Consider the following 14,270-nt stretch of genomic DNA (forward strand, 5'->3'; position numbering starts at 1 on the left):
TTTGGAAGAGGAGGAATTTTTACAGTTACTGAAAGATTTGTATCAAGCATTGAAATATTTGAGAGATAATAAAGTCGCTCATCGGGACATTAAACCAGGTAAACTAGCTGTAATCGCAAAGCTACGAAATGTATTAGAACTTACAAAACCAAATATTTTTAATTATATAAATATCAAAACAATTGAAATAATATAAATAATATTATCAAATAAATGTACCAGTGTTAGGTGGGTTGCCTACCTTCAAATATTTAAATTCAGATTTATATTTTATTTTAATAAATTCATAAATTTTAGCCAATATAATGAAAGTCATAAAGGAGGACGGAAGTTCAATATATAAACTCACCGATTTTGGAGCGTCACGAGTCTTGGAGGAAAACGAACAATTTATGTCCTTGTGTGGCACGGAGGAATATCTGCACCCTAACGTGTTCGAAAGGGCGATCCTTCGCAAAAATCAAAATCAAAGTTTCCAATCCACCATTGACCTTTGGTCGCTTGGGGTCACGTTGTACCATGCGGCAACGGGGGCTCTTCCCTTTCAACCTTACGGAGGGTTGAGAAACAACAAAAGGATTATGTATGAGATGATCAGTAAGAAAGAATTTGGCCACATATCCGGGGCGCAGACCTCCCCGAATGGTCCCATTCAGTGGAGCAACAAACTACCGGACTCTTGCCGATTGAGTGCCGGTTTGAAACGCATAATCACCCCGATGTTAGCCAATTTAATGCACGTTGATTCAAAACGATCCTTTGATCGATTTTTCACAGAAGTAGACAAATTACTTTCCAGAAAATGCATACATGTGTTTAATGTTAGTGGAGCTGAATTAATTAGAGTATACCTTTCCAAACAGGAAGAGTATGCTGTTTTTGAGGAGAATATTAGAGAGCAAACGAATATAACAACAGAAAATCAACTAATTCTTTATGACATGAATGCTATATACGGAGAAATTCAATTTGAAACGTCAGAAAATAAACCGTTATACTTATTTAATAAAGACAAAACCAGAGAAATAAGTATTCAAAATATCGAATTACCTTCATTGGAAAGTTTTCCTGAGGTTTTAGATCTTGAAAAGGACGCATATTTAGCACAAATTGCTTACACAACATCTTGTAAATGCAAGCAGTACATTGCAAAAATATCACTAGTTTGTAAATTATTGTGTGACTCTGTCAAGACCTTCTCAAAGTTTCTTTGTAAAAATCTAAAAAAACTGTACAACACAAGCACACATTTATCAGCCAAGTACACTTTAATTGTGAATAAAGCCGATTCCATTTGGTTTACGAAAAAGCTGATTAAATACTTATCAAAAAATTGCGAAATGTCGGAGGACATCAGTAAAGAACATCTTAAGAATTTGCGCACTAAGATTGAACATTTGCATGAAACGGAATGCGAATATAACCATTTATTTTTAAAATGGGAAGCCATTGTTTGCTGTCTGAAATGCCCCCAAAAAACGTTAGCAACGGCAAAGGCGGAGACTTTCGAAAATATTTTATTCGAATCGTGGATGAAATTTGAAAGAGATCGTGACACCGGCAAATTAACCGGAGGCGACGAAGAGTGTCATTTATTTGAAAGGAACAGGATATCTGATGTATTTTATCGGATGCTGCATCTACTCGAGACGGAAGTGCAGTCGCAATATGTTCAGTTCGTTCGTGGATTTGATGAATGGTTCGAGGCCGCTTTGCAGATTTATGAAGAAGTGGTGAGGTTGGAGAAAAGTTTGGTAGAGTTCGAAGAAATTTTGGACGAGTTCGACATGAAACTTTGCGTCAGCCGATGCGGTCTTGTCGATTACGTTAAAAGTATTAATCGAAAACAGACATTTTCTGAAACTCATAAAAATGACAACTCGACGAAAGATGTGCTTCAAAAAGTTAAGATGGATATTCATAATTTATTGAACAATAGTAGGGACATTAGAACGCAATTATTGGAATATTGTTAATGAGTACAATTTTTAAAATGATGTGAAATGAAACAATTGCTACAATATAATGAAAATCTTTGTTTAAGTTTAAGTTTTGATGTACTTCGTTTTACCATAAAATAAAATAAATATAATTTATATACTTTATATATTGAGTTTTGATATTGAAATTTAAGTTCCAAAATGTTTTACCCAACCATATGGTTATAACTTAATCTTCTAAATAAATGTTTTTATGTAAACTAACTGTTCATAAATAATTTCTTATAAAAGAAATAAATTGTGAAAAAGTTAAAAAATATATTTTGTTTTCATTCCCGTTAAAAAAATATAAAAACACATTTCACCATATTACTTTAAATGAAATATCTGTCGATTATAATGCATTGTGCAATAATAATTTAATTTTAATTTTAAACAAAATTACCTACATTTTGACATGGGTACAAGTATACACCTGTTAAATCAATACTTAATGCACAATTTTATTATTATTGTTTTAAATATTTGTAAAAATATCCTCCTATAAAGAATTTAAAAGAAAAGAGAAATTACAGAATATTATATCTTAATTTCTCTTAAAAAAATAATAAGTAAGGCTCAAAAATGTCAATATTATATTTTTATTAATAAAATAATCGTAAATTCTCTATTTATCACATTTACACATTCATCAAGTACATATTTGTAATAAAGGGATACATATGAATTCAACAAGTGTGTAAAAAACGTTACACATAAGACAATCAATAATTTTCATAAAATATAAATTCTTATCAAATCTTATCATCCTGATACTCTAAATTCTGGAAGCTGTTCAAATAATCCAATTATTTTTAATATAAAATGTCCATTACAAAGTTATTATGTAATATACCTTTATGCTAATTTTTATTAGTATAATAAACTAATCATTGTTCTGATCAGATTATTTTTTTTTCTATTTTAAATTCAGATATCGAGGTGATTGTAATCAAGAAAAATAAATAAAACTCAAAAAGCTCAATAGAACATTTTTATTAACAAAATCGTTATAAATTCACTAATCATCACTTATTCACAAATTCATCAATAAATACATATTCGTAATAAAGCATATTAAACGGATGCATACAAATTAACAACAAGTGTGTAAAAAAACGTTACACATAAGACAATCAATAAATCTTCATAATATATAAAATGTAAATTCTTATCAAACTGTATCATTCTGATACTCAACAATGTGCCTTTTCAAGGCAGTCCCACAATCATCATATATCACATAATTCTAATCCGAATTCCATTCGGGAAAACTTGGGTCACTCGCTGACATTTGCACAATCTCTCACGGAAACCATTGTTCCATCATGTCACTGTTTTAACTTAAACCAGATTTCAATTTTCACATTTTTCATCAATTTTCTTCACTAGTTCGTGTGGGCAATTCATATGGGCAATTCGATGACTGGACGTGGGAACTCCTCCAAGGTACATTCATAAAAGTCGGCCAAGATTTGTTCGCTGGGCGACATGGGGATCTCATCGGGGGTGATGGGAACGTTCATATCTTTGATTATTATGGCACAGTTGCAGCCTTTGCTCCTTTTATTGTTGTAGTTCGAGTCGCTGCAGTACTCTCCTAGTTTTTCGCTACTGTTTACCTGTAAATAACAAACGTTTATTAGTCAACTTGTTTCGTTTTTTTGACGAAGAGACGTGTACAATGGATTTAAGTAAATTACGCTGTTCAGTGATTATCAGCTGTCGGATAAATGCGTGCATATGTTTCGACTACAAGATAAATCGTACCAATTTATTACGCAATATCTCGACTATTAACGTAGGAAAATCCGTTTTTAATGAAGTGCATGCGACTTTCACCGGACTAAAAGACGTCAGCGCATAACTGGGTCGTCGCACAGAACAGCGGCGTTTACGTCCTTAAGAAAAACCTGAAAGTTGCAACCTACCTGTATGACAGGAATGTAGTTTTCGTAGCAGAAGGCCTGTAGCAACACCGTCTGCATGTGAGTGGCGGCGTCGCCGGGCCTCGTCTCCGGGATAACGCATATGAGGACGTCATCCGGATTCTTCTCCAGATAGGAGATGGCGGGCAGGAGACCGCAGATCAGCCGACGTTCGACCTTAGCCCTGGTCAGGACGCCACGGACTGCTCGGCCCATGTTATTTCTGAAATTGCAACAACACACGTCAGTAAATCTGTCCGTTTTGAGGTCGTCGAAAGCGCTATGTTTCATGGACAATGTCAACATCGGTGTGCAAATGTGGCCCTGCGTGCTTTTCCTTCGCGGTTTAATTGATTTAAATTCGTTTTGTGTTTGCATTTTGACTTTGAAATCGAATTGATGTGTCAACAATTAAAATTTATAAGTCCTACTGGACCAACTTCCGACTCTAATGAGAGGAATGTTGGAAATAAAACGAAGTCCTTTTATTTAGAAACGGAGGTAAGCACGTTGGAGCCCAATCAGAAGGACCGGCATGAACCAGCACAATACCGACAATGACACGATGTTAACAAGTCACAACAACCAAAACTCCGTTAGTACCTGTTGATTTGTTTGCACTTGCTGTTTTCAAACTTTGATATGCACATGTTTTTTGTAGAGTTTAATCCGTTTGGCACTTGCACTGATGTATCCACTTTTTCACTTATGTTATCCACAATTGTGTAATCCAATGTAACTGTGTTGCAACCGATTCTCGTCTCACCCGCACACGGTGCTCGTTCGGATGCTTGCTTGAGTATGACGTTGGTATGGCAGCAGAACGGTTTTATAAGTCGGACGGAGGTTGCGCATTGGGGACGACCGACTATCAGATTCGAGGAAAGCCCGGGACAGGAATCGACCTGTCGAGTATTCCCCGTCGCCGGTAGTTACTCATTCTAAAAACTGCTGATAGCGAGAACCGCTCCGGCTTTTTGGAATCACGTGCGGGCTTCGAAAGGCGATCGCGCGTTTTATCGTGGCCACGCGTTTTTGTTTTTTTTTTTTTTTTAATTTTCTGTTCTCTTTTTCATTTTTTTGTTTATTTTAAAATTTCGTCGCGTGCATTCGACGACGCAATACTTGCCAGCCGAACGCAATGTTGCAGGACAGAGTGTGTCTAATGACGCAGGAATGAATTAAACTCCAATAAAATTTATTTATTTGTTTTAAATAAGTTTATTTTAGTGAAAATAAACAAAAACTAATATTTGTCGTTTGCTTTCAACGCCTGCAACCATTATTAGAGAAAAAGTTAAGCTGTAAAAAATTGGTTGTATTCACAATGTTATAAACAAATTAACAATATTTTTATAATAATAATAATTTTCAGGTTTTGTTTAAACATTACAAATTTTATTTGCATCAAATTAATCTTTATTTTTTCATTTGGGGTTAAGCTTTAAACCTTAATTAAATATAAATTTATCTCCTTGTTTAAACATTACATATGTTATTTAAATGTAATTAATTATAATTTTCTAATCTGAAAATTTTTGAAGCTATTTTGATAAAATTTAAAAATTATTATAAAAATGTCTTAGAATATATACATATTTTTATTAAATTTAATTCTCATTACATATTTTTTTCAATTCAACATTTTTCGAATTTTACTGAATAAATTTTAAATAAAAACAAAATATACATACTTATTTTTTTTATAAAATATTGCACATTTTGTTTGAATTAAGTTAACAGTAATTTGAACATTTTTGTAAACTTTTTAACACAATTTAAGAATAACTGTATTTTATTAAAATTAATTGCATCTCTTTGTTTAAACATTACATATTTTATTGGATTTTCTCATCTAAAAAATTTTAGAATTTTGTTGAACAAATTTCAAAAAATTAATGAAAACAAGTTATACGTAACTTTTTCAAATAAAATTCAATTTTACCCATACATTGAGTACCAAACAACTCCTTTACATACTTTTTTTTTATTAATTTATTAGTAATATCTCATTTGAAAATTGTTGGAGTATTTTTGACATAATTTGTGTATTAAGCTTTACATATTTTTTATTAAATTAATTTGAGCATTTTTGAAGTCTTTTTGATACAAATAATTATAAAAATAAGCGCTACGCATTTAAAAAATATATTTAATTTTATATCCTCATTTAAACATATCCCCCACATTAAATATTACATAAATTATGTAAAATAAATTAATAATAATTTTTTCATTGAGTATTTTTGGACTCTTTTAAGTAAACTCAACACTAAAAATGTTTTTAGATAAAATTTTGTTGGATAAAATTAAAAAAAAAATAAGTTATGTGTATTTTTTTACTTAAATCTTACATCAATCTTACATATTTTGTTTGAATTATATTAATAGTAATTTTCTTATATAAACATTTTAACACATTTTAAAAATAACTATTTTTTATTAAATTTAAGTTTATCCCTTTGTTTAAACATTACAAATTTTATTGGTATTAAATTTCAAAAAACGAATATGATAGTTATATGTATTTTTTTCAATTAAATTTAATTTTATCTACACTATATACCAAACAACTCTTTGTTTAAACTTTACATATTTTTTTATTAAATTAATTTGACCATTTTTGGAGCCTTTTTGATACAAATAATTAATAAAAATAATTATAAAAATAAACTATGCATTAAAAGTATATATTTTTTATTGAATTTAATTTCATATCCTTGTTTAAACATTACATATTTTAGAGTAATTAAATTAATAGTACTTTTTCAATTAAATTGAATTTTATCCATACATTATCTACACCCACACCGCTGAATAAATAATAAATAAACATAATTAAATGAATATCACATGTAATAGTATTATTCTCAAATTGGAAACTTGTTTGTCATCGATTACAGAGCGTTTAAAATTTCCCATATCAGATAAATTTCATATTGTAATAAATAATTAGAAACACCATATAAGGCTATCAAATAAGCGATATTTATTTTTCAGTTCGCCAAATTGTTTTGTATTGTTCATTACTGATAAATTATTGATGGTCTATTAGGCCTGGGAATTCTGAATCCTAGCATGATTTAAAATGAATTTGATAACTGACACAACAACAAACTATGGTACAAATACAAATACGATAAGTTCAAACCCGTGGAATCTGTAATCGAAAACCATTATTGTTTCGTCCTTCTCGACGTTGTTTACCAATGCATCAATAATTGAAATTATTTATGTAGGTATTTTCCTCAGTTTAAAACAATGAATATTGTTTAAAAAAACAATTGCGACCAAATTAAAACATTTACACAGACAGATGAAAAGTATTGACCGTTGTATTTTATGACTGGGGTCAAAAATCCAGAACGTAAATATGATCACAGGTAATTCTGTACATATGTAATGACGGGAATTCAGAATAGGTGAGCCTTGACCGTCGTACAGCTGTTAAATCTGGAAAAACTAATTTCTACGTCAATAAAATAGACACAAGTTGTCGGCGCACGATGATTTGTCAATATTGTCTGTGTTTACTTGCAAGATAATTCGCAAAGTAAAACGCGTCAATTGAAATCAACAAATATCGGGGAAAAATAGAAAATATTTATTTGGTCCGTCTGTAATTGCGTTTATTAAAAATGTTGTTATTTGTAAATAACGTACTAAATGTTATTTGTAACTAAACTGTTTGCGAATCGATTCTGTTATCTGACAGGATTTACGTAGAATGTCAAACGCCTTTGTCTTTGCGGGTAAATATGCACAATGTGTTTGTTAACTTTGTTTTGAAGATTGCAGATTTCTGATTCACTGGTATTGTTTAAATTTAAAACAATAACGTGACAAACGAATTTGACAATGGTTAAAAAAAATTTATTGTGCGGCATAACATTCTACCTGAATTGTTGCGCTTATCTTCGTGTAAACTAATTTTCTATTAAGCGTGCAGCTTCCAGATACATTGTTTATCTGATTATTTTATTAGGACTGGTATTTACTGGCTTAGATCGTTTTATGTGAACCAGTAACTGAGGGAACTTTTCTGTTTCGATGTGAAATTTGCCGGTGATAAGGAATCGTGGAGACCACAGACAAAAATTTGAAAAATTATAAAGCACTGCTTGCAATAAAATGTTCTTGACCTTTCTAAGTGGTTTTCGATTCACCATAAATTTTACCCACACGTTTGACCCCGGTTATCTAATATTAACTTCGCGTTTTCCTATCATTTTTTAATTGGTAAGATTTCGTTGATGATACGACAGGAAATTATACAGCTAATTGATATGCATGTTGATAGGTTATTACTTGAATTGGAACATTACAGTATCATGCGGTTTCCCAGTATGGAAAATGTACACTACCATTAAAAGAAAACATCCAAAGTAACGATATAGTTACATAAACAGGGGAAGTTTTACTTTATGAATACAGTACAAAACAAATATTTGTTATTCACTTTTGAAAGTTTTTGTGTTTTGCTCGGGGAATTTACGGCGAACAATCTAACGTAGTTAATAAACAAACAGTTCCCGTAACACTCGAACAATTTAGATAAAGATACCGCTGAAAGTTTAAACAAATACGAATGCGATACAATGAAATGTATCTTATCGGCACCATATAAGGCCATATAATGCCGAAAAATTTATTTTCGGTTTGACATAGGAAAATCCACCTTTGCATAATTCCAGACAACACATTCCCTTTTCAAAATTAACATATCTAGAGATACATATTTCAATATTTATGGACAAACAAAAATAAAAGTAATAACATTGACTTATGAAGTCTACTTTAGGTAGGTAGCAGTGTGGAAATACCCACATTGAAAATGTTTTTTCCGACTGTAATGAAGATAAAGTTTATGTTTTTCAATGTTATTTCCATAATTCCACAACAAGTGGAAATTTGAAGTGGCAGGTTAGAATTTGGTAAATTTCAAAATTTCCCACAATATTTCAGCAACGACGCCATATTTATCGTTGGCATTTTAACAGTACCTTTAAACAATCGCATTGTTGGAAAGGGAAACCTCAGATTAATGAATTATTTATATACTGATAAATTAGACAAACATTAATTAAATCCTCCTATTTTTTGGCGTTCCTATTGTTTTTATATTTGCTTTAAAGTGAGTTGCATGATATTATGAATATAATTTAAATATCAACGACCTTCACAATCGCCAAATACTACTTGGCCGACTAAACAAAACGTTATCAGTCAATGATAAGGATTTGAGAACAAAAATCTGTCGCGAAAAGCCGTCCGCGTGTGCTCGTTAAGGAGTACAATGATTTTTGAACGCACATTACACGATCGCATCATTTGCTTTCCTAAATTGTTCACGTTTATCTATAGATAAATCCGTTTGGAATAGTAACATGTGTTAATCAATCGGCTAATTTCTGACCGTACTATGTACGCAGTTACTGTTGCCGTGTACAATTTTGTTTGTTTTAATTGAAGTTTTTTTCTACATGCGTACGATTTTTAGATAAACATTGTCTTTATCAAGGTTACCGTAGGCTAAAATCTAATGTTAGTCCAATTTCAGGTTACCAAAGGTTTTGAGTGTACTTGAAAAGCGATTATTTTTCGAAATGTGATGAAAAACGTTAATTTCTTGACTTAAAAATCACTTTTAGTAAACTAAAAAATTGTTATTTCATTTAAGCTTTTGATTATTTAATTTAAAAATTAACAAAAATTAATTTCTTGATTATAAACTCTTCTATTGAAATTTAAACTAATGAATTGGCATGTTATTTAAGTTTTTGACAATTTGATTGTTGTTTGTCATTTCATTTACGTTTTGATTTGATTTAAGAATGTTTAATTTATTAATTAGATATTCTTTTATTAAAATTTAAACTAATAAAGCTCATTTAAATTTGACAAATTTGATTTAAAATATAGCGAAAAACGTTTAATTTCTTATTAAATTCTTCACTAAAATTTAAACTTATAAATTGGTATTTTATTTAAATTTTTTATAATTTAATTTCAAATTTGCTGAAAAACGTTTAATTTTTTATCTTAAAAATCACTTTTACTAAATTTGCAACTAATAAATTGTCATTTCATTTACGTTTTACAAAATTTTACAATTTGCTGAAAAAGTTTAATTTCATGTCTTAAAAATAACTTTTACTAAAATTTGAACTAATAAATTAGCAAAAAAAAACGCTTAATATTAAAATAAAAATTGGCATCTTATTTAAGTAATTGTCAATTTGATTTTCAATTTAGTGAAAAGCATTTAATTTATTCACTAAAAGTTACTTTCACTAAATTTTAAGCTAAATTGTCATTTTATTAAATTTTTTGAGTATTTAATTGAAAATTTGGCGAAAAACGATTAATTTCTTGACTTAAAAAGCCACTTTGACCGAATATTAAAGTAAAATTAGTATTTTATTAACAATTTGATATTATATTTACATACGCGCAATTAATTATACGAAGTATGACAAGGACCTTATGCGCATCAGAAATTTTGTAGTTCGCAATTTTATAAGTGAATCACGTTTGTATATAGGTTAAATACAACATCAATTAAAACCTAATGACATATACAATATTCGTTAATTTCCTCGAATCAAATTTGAAACAATAGCACACCTAATTTCAAATGATAAACATGTTTACACACATCGATTGAACGTCATTCAAATTTCGTGTTTAATTAGTCAGTTCGTACTGGAAGGTAAAATAATGCTTCTATCAAAGTTTACAAAAAAGCTTTCTCCAGTGTTCCACTGGCAAAATAATTTTCAGACGACAAAGAATTCATTTAAAAATTAATTATTCGGCTTTATCAGACGTCATTGTGCCTAACACCATTCATACTAATTGCATTAAAGTGATGTTTCCATTCAGACAGTCTCCTAATTGTTTTTTAAATTGATTTGAAAACTACACATTTTCCGTACGCATAATGCAATTCGAATTGCGTCGTCTGAGGTTATTAACATCCATTTCGATTTTTACCTGAATTCCATTTACGATGAAGCAAAATTAAAAATATATACCATACTTGATAAAATATTGATTTTGGTTAATAATATGTAAAGCATATGTATATGGACACGTAATATTAAACGAATTATTTCACGCTAATAAATAGATAAATAATATTATACAATAAAACTAATTGTGCGAGATTAATCAAAGCGCAATCACATGTAATGAATAGTAATACGTATTAAATAAATATTAGCAATGTCGCTGCAAATTTGTGCAATATGGAGTAGTTAAATATTTAGGATTGCAGTTGACATAACAATCCTAATCTTTCTTTATACTATAGATCGATGGTAAGGTCTGGTATAAAAATATTATTATTGAATATTGCACAATAATTTTAATTTAATAAACATGGACGTTTCCACATAGGAGTCGATCAAATAAACATCGCTCGATAGAATACAGACACTAAAACGTATGCGTCAAAGAATTGTTTAACTCTGTAACAAAAATATATATTTTAAATCATCGGTGTTACTATTTTAGATTAAATTATTTTTCGGTGAATTTTATGTTTTATACATGTTTTACAAATTAGTAATTTGTACATAATAATTATAATATAATAATAATGAGATAAAATTCATAAGTTATAATTCATAATATCAAGATAATAATAAATGAAGGTGTTAAAAAAAGGTACAGTCTTATAATAACAGTTCATCTAAAATTCAAATAATCATTATTTACTTTTTAATAATAGTTCTATCAGTAGTTTTGAAGAAAAATATACATTTCATTTATAGTGGCAATAAATAATTGGAACCATAAAATAATTATTTACTACTAAAGAGTTTATGTTTCTAGGTTCATAAATTTATTGCTTTTTTGGTGCCTAAACAAATATTGATAAAAAATGTTCAATTTTTTTTTATTTAAAAGTCCCTTTAATAAAAGTTTAAATTAACAATTTTTTTTAATTAAGTTTTTTACAATATTTAAAATACTTAATTTTAATGTTTTGACGTCTTACCAAATTCTAGTTCAATAAATTAACATTATATATAAGATTCTGACAATTTCATTTAAAATTAGACAAAAAAAGTTTATTTCTTTGATTTTAAAACCTGTTTTATTTGATATTTAGTGAAAAACTTTTAATTTCTTGACATATAAATCCTATTTCAGTATTTTATGATTTGATTTGTAGAGGCCATAAAGAATTGGAACCATAAAATAATTATTTACTATTAAAATGTTTGTGTTTCTAAGTTCATAAATGTATTGCTATTGTTGGTGACTAAACAAATATTGGCAAAAAAAATTCAATTTTAAATTAATAATAATTTTACTTAAATTATTTTGTAGCTTGATTTAAAATTTAGTTTAATTTTAATTTTAATTTTTTGATCTCTTTTACAAAACGTTATTTCAATAAATTAACATTTTATACAATATTTTGACAATTTCATTTAAAATTTGACAAAAAACGGTTAATTCCTTGCCTTTAAAACTTGTTTTATTTGATATTTAGTGAAAAACTTTTAATTTGATAACCTAAATACTACTTACTAAATTATAAACTAATAAATTATAAATAATCCTTTTTTAGTATTTGATAATTTGATTTGTAGTGACAATAAAGAGTTGGAACCATAAAATAATTATTTAGTACTAAAATGTTTATGTTTCTAAGTTTATAAATATATTGCTCTTTTTGGTGACAAATATTGGCAAATAAAAATTTATTTTTTTTATTTAAAACCTATTTTACTAAAATTTAAAACAATAAATAATATTATTTAAGTTTATTTTTTGTAATTTGATTTGAAATTTAGTGTTTTATTTTTTTTTTAATTTTTTCCCTTCTTTTACCAGATTTTGACAATTTCATTTAAAATTTAATCAATTCCATGATTTTAAAACCAGTTTTATTTGACATTTAGTAAAAAGTTTTAATTTGTTAACATGAGAGACGCTTACTAAATTTTAAACTAATAATTTATAATTAATCCTATTTAAGAAAAATACACATTCCCTATTTTATCATTTTCCATTCCTTTCATTTATAACGGCACTAAATTATTATTTTCTTTAAATATGTATATTACGTATAAATTAGTATTAAGTACTACTAAAATGTTCCTTAAGTTTATAAATTTATTGTTGTTGATTACTAAGTAAATATTAATGAAAAGTGATAAATCTTAAATTATCTTTTTACTGGTGACTCCCATATAATAGTAAGAATATTACTTTCTTAAAGACTTTATTATTTTGTCATTCTGTGTGCAACAAAATCTTGTAACGTCCTAACTTCCTAATGTCACTTTAATGTGCCTAATGACCACCAATATATTTTTAATTTACCGAACTCTATAATGTTATTTGTGAAAACAATAAACAATAAAATTTTAGAAGTGTACAGTTAAACCAAACACTCTTTATAACAATAAAGTAAATAACAATGGGTATTGTCCAATTACCTATCTTACAGCGTTTATAGACGAAAAACCACGGAGGAATACAAAATATTGATAATTGGTTGTCGCAGTCGAACAACAGAGGTTGAATTGATAATTGATCCGGTTATCTACGGGGAGATTGATGGAAACGTGATTTACCACGGTACTCGATCGAGTAGGGCACGATATTGTGGGTCACTGGAATATTTATTCCGTTTGTTTTGAAGTCTTATCAACGTTTGAAACCTTGGAATGTTTCGTACCAATGCTGTGCCATTTACCCATAAACAGGATTCTAACTCATGTCATAACTTTGCATTTTTTTATACGTATATTATAAGGGCAATTGCAATAATTAACAGTGATTTAGATTATGTTATTAATATTTCCTTGTTACGATATCAGAATGGTTTTTAGTTTTTAAATAATTGATTGTATTATTTCACAATCAGATTAAAGGCTCATTAGGTTGTCTGATAACATTTAACGGACAACCTGTTTAGTATGCATAACTTACGATATAACTGGGTTCTTCCAACTATAAACCGAAACATTCTGAAATAGTTAGCACGTATATTATTAAAAAATGAAATTCGCAAGTCACTCTGCCAATGTTACAAAGTCCTTTTAAACAATTTCTAAGCGAAATATGTTTATTAAAACAACAAAATTTAACAATAATACAAACAATATTTCAACTTAATGATACATATTTAATACACATGTGGAGTACAACCACAAGCTTGTCGTGGCTCCGAAAACGTTGACCTTCGTTGAAATTGCACAACCTTGAGTGATTTTGCACCGAGTATCAAAAGTTAATTATCAGAAACATCTTCCATGCACAGAGAATCATATTAATCTGGAAAAAACATTTGTTTATCATTCAGTTTAATAACACCAGAGTGTAACAGTCTGTTGCACTT

General features: G+C 28.7%; 2 protein-coding genes across 2 annotated transcripts; one reads left to right on the top strand and one right to left on the bottom strand.

The window, feature by feature from the left end:
* The first annotated feature begins 305 nt into the window (after nucleotides 1-305).
* LOC126266164 (serine/threonine-protein kinase TBK1-like) lies at nucleotides 306-1,976 on the top strand. The gene has a single exon (XM_049969392.1). The coding sequence runs from the start codon at nucleotides 306-308 to the stop codon at nucleotides 1,974-1,976; it is 1,671 nt and encodes a 556-aa protein (XP_049825349.1).
* A 984-nt stretch (nucleotides 1,977-2,960) lies between these two features.
* Nucleotides 2,961-4,712, bottom strand: LOC109595697 (growth arrest and DNA damage-inducible protein GADD45 alpha). Its single transcript, XM_020011114.2, has 3 exons — nucleotides 4,511-4,712; nucleotides 3,911-4,130; nucleotides 2,961-3,601 (listed from the first exon to the last, which is right to left on the bottom strand). The coding sequence occupies exons 1-3, from the start codon at nucleotides 4,555-4,557 to the stop codon at nucleotides 3,386-3,388; spliced, it is 483 nt and encodes a 160-aa protein (XP_019866673.1). The 5' UTR covers nucleotides 4,558-4,712; the 3' UTR covers nucleotides 2,961-3,385.
* Between the last annotated feature and the right edge of the window lie 9,558 nt (nucleotides 4,713-14,270).

This window comes from Aethina tumida, chromosome 1 (genome assembly GCF_024364675.1).
Source record: "Aethina tumida isolate Nest 87 chromosome 1, icAetTumi1.1, whole genome shotgun sequence".
NCBI lineage: Eukaryota > Metazoa > Arthropoda > Insecta > Coleoptera > Nitidulidae > Aethina > Aethina tumida.